We start from the raw sequence: 5,588 nt of genomic DNA on the forward strand, positions 1-5,588 counted from the left end.
GGAAGCGGAGAGACGCGCTGAGCCCCGGCCACGGCCGCGTTGGGGAGTGGAGAGGCGGCCGCTGGTGGGCCGAGGCCTCGCGGTGAGGGCGGGCCCGGCGGCGCCTCCCCAGTACTGAGGGGATGCTGATGTTTCTGACGGGTCGCACAAAAATGGCACTGTGGGTAGCAGCGTGCAGTACTGCAGGCTACAGCGTGCGTGGGTGGTGCTCACCCGGTGGGGGCAGATGTCACAGTGATGGGCTGATCTGAAGTCTTGCATGTTCTTGTCAACTTCCCTGGATTTGTAACTAAAGTAGCGCTCAGGCTGCTCAGGTGCTGCTTGTGTGACATTGTAAGCTTGCAGGGCAGTGCTGCGTCCTTTATAACTCTTTGGCCATTCCTCCCTTTTCTTGTCACCCCATTTGTGCTAGTGCTGGTGTCTTGTATTCCTGTAAGCTAAGCAGAGGCATGCTGTGGTTATTTTGTCACTCCTGTAGGGTTAGCTGTCAGTTGGCTCGTCTTGCTGAATTGAGATGAACCCAGAAGAGGGGACAGAATCAGAATAATTAGCTTAAATTGACATTGACTCTACTTTTAATCTCAAGTATTATATGTAATAGTCTCAGTGTAACAAACTTTAATTTTTCCTTTTAGGCAAACACAGGAAACATCCTGGAGGGCGTGGTAATGCTGGTGGTCTGCACCATCACAGGATTAACTTTGATAAATAGTAAGCTAACGTTTTAAATATATACTAGCAAAACGTATGTTCCTGAAGTAGAAACAACTAGCTTTTATATGTGAATAAACAAAATTTCCTGCAATCCTATGTATATTTTCATCTAACATGAAGTGTGGTATTATAGCTACAGTCAACTCATGTCACCGTTTACCCTAAAATCAAAGACATTTTCACTTAAATTAGTTGTCTTTAAAAGTCAATACAGCATTTGGTAAACTAGCCTGTTACAACGTGGTCCTTGCTAAACGATGCACACACAAAATGTGTGTAAATTCAAAATGTCATGTTAAACCCAAACTACATCCTATTTATTTAAATACTGTAAAGGTAAGGGGTGTTGTCTTATTGCCGAGACTAGAGTCACATCTGGGCACTGCCTGTTGTCCTGGTGTGCTAGAGTACTCGGAGAGTAACCACTAATCTATATTCACTGGCTGTGACCATTCTTGACTCAGTCAGTCACCAGGTTAGTGACAGGAGCGCTGAAAGTCCTCGGGCAGTGCAGCTCTTGCTGGGTTCATGGAGTTGGGGTTGCCCTAGAAATGCAGGGCTGGGCCAGCCTCAGCAGTGAGGGGGATTGTGGTGAAGTCAAGGGAGAACAAACACTTCAAGAGAAAATAATTCTCCCTTGATTTGGATGCTAATTATTATTATACTTAAAAACTACGTGTATTAATACAACTTAAGGTATAATGTGAAATTTTGATTACTTTGATGAGGTAAGATGCTTGTTCCAGTGTTGATTTTTAGTCCTACCTGTTTAGGATGATGAAAAATGTGATCTAATGAGGAATGTGTTTCTTTCACAGTCACCCCGGTTACTTTGGGAAAGTAGGCATGAGACACTATCATTTGAAGAGAAACCAAAAGTTCTGTCCTACTGTCAATTTGGATAAACTGTGGACGCTTGTCAGTGAACAGACAAGGCTCAATTACGCAAAAAACGAGGCTGGACTGGCCCCAGTCATTGATGTTGTGCGCTCAGTAAGTTTCTGCTCATATTCAACCCTGCAATTCCTGGTCACTTCATGTGTAACTTAGCTTTGCGTATACGAGTAGGAAGATGGTGAACTGCAGATAAGCTACAGGGCTTGATTATTTGTGAACTTCTAAGGACAAGTATCTTGGCATATAAGTAGTTACACAGGTACTTAGGCTGTTACGTTTTTTCCTGTAAGAACGTTTTCTCATGCTTGTGGGTGATTGTGGACAGGGACTTGCCTTATTTTGGAAGGTGGTGAAAGATTGCTTGTTTAAAATATTACTGAAAGTGTGTATAAAGACATGGTAGAACGATTCTCATTTATATAAAGTCACTTCTCTGATATCGAGACTAGAGTCACATCTTAACATGTTTGATTGTTTTGGTGTGCTATAGTTCTCGGACATGAATGTCTGATCCCTATTCGCTGGCTGTGATGTCTTATGTCTCAGCCAGTCACCGAATCAGTGACACTGGCTTGTCTGACAAGGGGGTATGTTCTGCATCCCAAATTAAGATTCCTGTGTTGGCCAGTTACGCCGCTTCTTCTAACAAGTGATGACTTAACGGCTGTAGTATTAATGGACCTTGCGCCATGATTGTCCTTTCAGTGTAAGGGACGCGAATGAAATGAGAGTGGTAGAGAACAGCTACTGCTGCGAAAGCTTGCAAAAGCTTCAGTTGTACACTTAAGACATGCAGAAGGGTCCTCTGCTCTGTTCAGAAGTAGCGGGATGTCCTGCAGGTGAAGAGCATGGACCAGAAGTCATTGGGTAGTAGACAGTCTTGGAAGTGCAACCAACTGCTCTCTCCTTTAGAAAAGTGGGAGAAGGTTGTTGACTTCTGTACCCAGTTTCACAGTGTTTTCTGTGTATGGACTATGGGGGGAAAAAATCCAGTTTCTAAATTAAAGGAAAAGTTCAGCTTACGATTTCCACTTTTTCTCTCAACAAATGCAAATCCACTAGGTCACGCAGAGTATTTTTCTTTCATTCATACTGATTTTATATTGGAGACAGATCGGGAATGAGGTCATGGTGATCATGGTTTTGGTTTTAATTAGTGCATGCTTAAAGACAGGTCTGAATGTAGGAGCCTGCAAACTGATTACAAACACTTAACATTTTATTTTAATCTTTCTAGGGCTACTACAAAGTCCTGGGCAAGGGGAAGCTGCCCAAGCAGCCTGTAATTGTGAAAGCGAAGTTCTTCAGTAGAAGAGCAGAGGAGAAGATCAAAGAAGTTGGTGGTGCCTGTGTGCTTGTGGCATAAAAGCCTTTGTTTTATTCAAATTTTTTGAATAAAGACAATGTGTAAAATGTGCTGATTTACAGAAGTTTCTGGTATTTTCTTTGTCCTGACTTGTCCAGACACTGTTCACTTGTCTGCTTTGTTACTTTTGGCAGTTTTTGATTAGTGGTTTGACAGCTTCTTTTTGTCTTTTGAAAGTGCCTGGCTACAGTGTCCGGTATTTGGCATGTAAAAATACCATATTGTTTGGTCTTTACAGGGTAGCAAAATAGAGAGATTTTTCCTGTATTTGTGCAGCTCTTTCAGCTAGTGATCCTCTTTACAGCTGTCTGTGGAAAGGTGACTTCATGTTCTATTGATGGGGATTTTTGTACACTAAAGTGCCATCTAGGTGAAATCTGGGCCTTGGGGAATGAAAGAGCGAGAGCGTGGACAGAGAACTGCAGTGGAACAATGCAAAGTGGGTTGTAGTATACCAAAATTGCTGTGTGAAGGAGACTTAGTATGGGGAATGGATTTTAGCTATATGTATAAGCTTTTAATAAGCTTTCTGATCAACAGGCTTGTTTTGGGGATAGCTAAACATTTCTAGTCCCGTTTCCACTAAGGTGGGGTACAGGAGGGAATGAAGGGGAAATCCCTGAGAATAGTGTGGGACAGTAGGGAAGAGCTGAAACAGGTGGAAAGAAACCATTCAAGGTTTCTACCTCATTACTGCCAGACTTGTGTCAAGAGAAGCACTTCAAGCAGGTTTCTGCAGACACTGAAGGTCTGCCTGATATGCAGCTTTCTCACCAGTAATGCCAGCTTTTGAGCAGAATGGTGCTGTGTGGTGTGCCTCTGCAGCTAACAGCAACTGTACCTCAACGTTTATCAGCATTGTGCATAAAATTAGATGTTATTTTGAATTTAGTTCAACAATGTGGTTAAATCCTTTGCTTTTTTATGGTATTGTTAATGATTCCGTTTGTCCCTCTAGTGCTTCAGCTGCTGCTAAATGGATGACATCTGTCTAGCTTCTGATCGCAGTCAACGTACAAAATGCAGACCATTTTAATCCATGTGCTTTTTAGAAACTACTGGTGTTGTACTCGATACCAGCTGAGGTGTTCATGTCCTGTACTCACCAGGACATGAGGCTCATAGTGATCTATGGTCTAAGTTGTCTCTTCACTGACAGTGTAACACTACGTTTTTGCAATCTCTTAGCTAGACCACAGCTTATGAACGTATCAGATTTCTTCAAGAGGAGGCTGACTTTTTTCACCACAGGATGATTTTGCTTCTGCATATACTTACTCTGAATTTCGCTAATTCCTAGCAACTATAGCAGCAGCTTGGTGTCCTCTGGTAAATGTGGCAGACTAGCTGGACAGATTGGGCTACACTAAAAGCTTTTAAAGCTTCTCGTCAGTGTGCTTTTAATGGTAACAGCAGTAACGTACTGAAACTGTTGCTTAATGACTGAACTAACACCGTAACTTCATTAACTTTTGCAATCCATACCCTCCTCAAGCAGGGTACACAGTTCCTGAAGTTGCCACGTGTGGGACAGAAATGCTGCCGGCTGCCTTCAACTTTCCTTACAGCTAATACAAAGCAATGGCACAGCTCTACAACTGCACTATATATATTTCTCGTGTATTTGGCTTAAAATGACTGCATACAATAGTGCTTCCTTACTTGTAATATCAAAACAGGACTTTGCCAATGCAAAGCTTTACCCTGCATGCCAAAGCAGAATCTTTATCTAGCAGTAAAAATGAAACAATTACTTAAAGCTAGTGAGTTAGGTCTCATTTTAAGTGTCAGACCAAAAGGCATATAGACAGTGACACCTACTTTTTTTTATGCTCACTGTTCAAAGCCTTGAATGATTGCTAAGAGTTGCAAATTACCTTCTAGCGTGTGTGCTATCATCTTAGGTAATGAACTCCTAACCTAGTGTTTGGCAATAATTAAATTTAGAGGGTTTTTAGGGGAAAGCTGACATGCATTGCTTTGTTAAAATAGTTCAGCTTAGCCGGTGGTACTGCTGGTTGTGAAGAGCTACAACAAACGAACAGTTTGTAAAATACTGATGTAAGAGTAGGTGAACTTAATCCCATTGACTGCTGGGTCCACTGTTTCCTAATGTGTGATGCTATTTACCCACTGCCAAAGATGAATCATTTTAATCCTCAAAGGTAAGTTGTGCACTACTGCAAAATAAGGAAGGTTGGTACTCCCTTGTGTCAGTAACCTGATTGCTGACCAGGTCATAAAAACACTGCAGTACCCTGCACACATGGCAGCAGGCAAGTGGCGCTAGTCCACAGACATATGTAGTAGATGCCACTCTCAATTCTTTGGGATTTAATGTTTTATGCCTTAAGTAGTTCTTCCATATTTTGTAGTCTTACTTTTGAGTGCAAAAAGTTCTTTGTGAGAAACCTGTCAGTTCCACCAACTCCGATCCCTGCTCCACTGAAGACCACCTTGGGCACTTTGTGTGGGGTGTGGGGTTTTTGCATGGCTGAGCCTCACGCGTAACATACCTACGCTGTGACCGGGACAGGCCGCCTCCGCCCTTGGTGGCTGCCCGTGCCTTGTGCCGACTCCCGAAATAACCCTCTGGGGGGGGCTGTCAGGG

The 5,588-nt window shown here is 42.8% G+C and overlaps 1 protein-coding gene across 1 annotated transcript in view; it reads left to right on the forward strand.

Annotated features, from left to right (window-relative positions):
- The window catches only part of RPL27A (ribosomal protein L27a), a 5,822-nt gene extending 2,781 nt beyond the window's left edge, over positions 1-3,041 (forward strand). The window contains exons 3-5 of the mRNA XM_009890977.1: positions 636-711; positions 1,533-1,707; positions 2,849-3,041. Coding sequence (XP_009889279.1) covers positions 636-711; positions 1,533-1,707; positions 2,849-2,977 — 380 coding nt within the window. The 3' untranslated portion in view covers positions 2,978-3,041. The remainder of the gene's footprint in view (positions 1-635; positions 712-1,532; positions 1,708-2,848) is intronic.
- The last annotated feature ends 2,547 nt before the right edge of the window (positions 3,042-5,588 follow it).

The sequence above is a fragment of the Charadrius vociferus genome, unplaced genomic scaffold (genome assembly GCF_000708025.1).
Source record: "Charadrius vociferus isolate BGI_N301 unplaced genomic scaffold, ASM70802v2 scaffold248, whole genome shotgun sequence".
Classification (NCBI taxonomy): Eukaryota; Metazoa; Chordata; class Aves; order Charadriiformes; family Charadriidae; genus Charadrius; species Charadrius vociferus.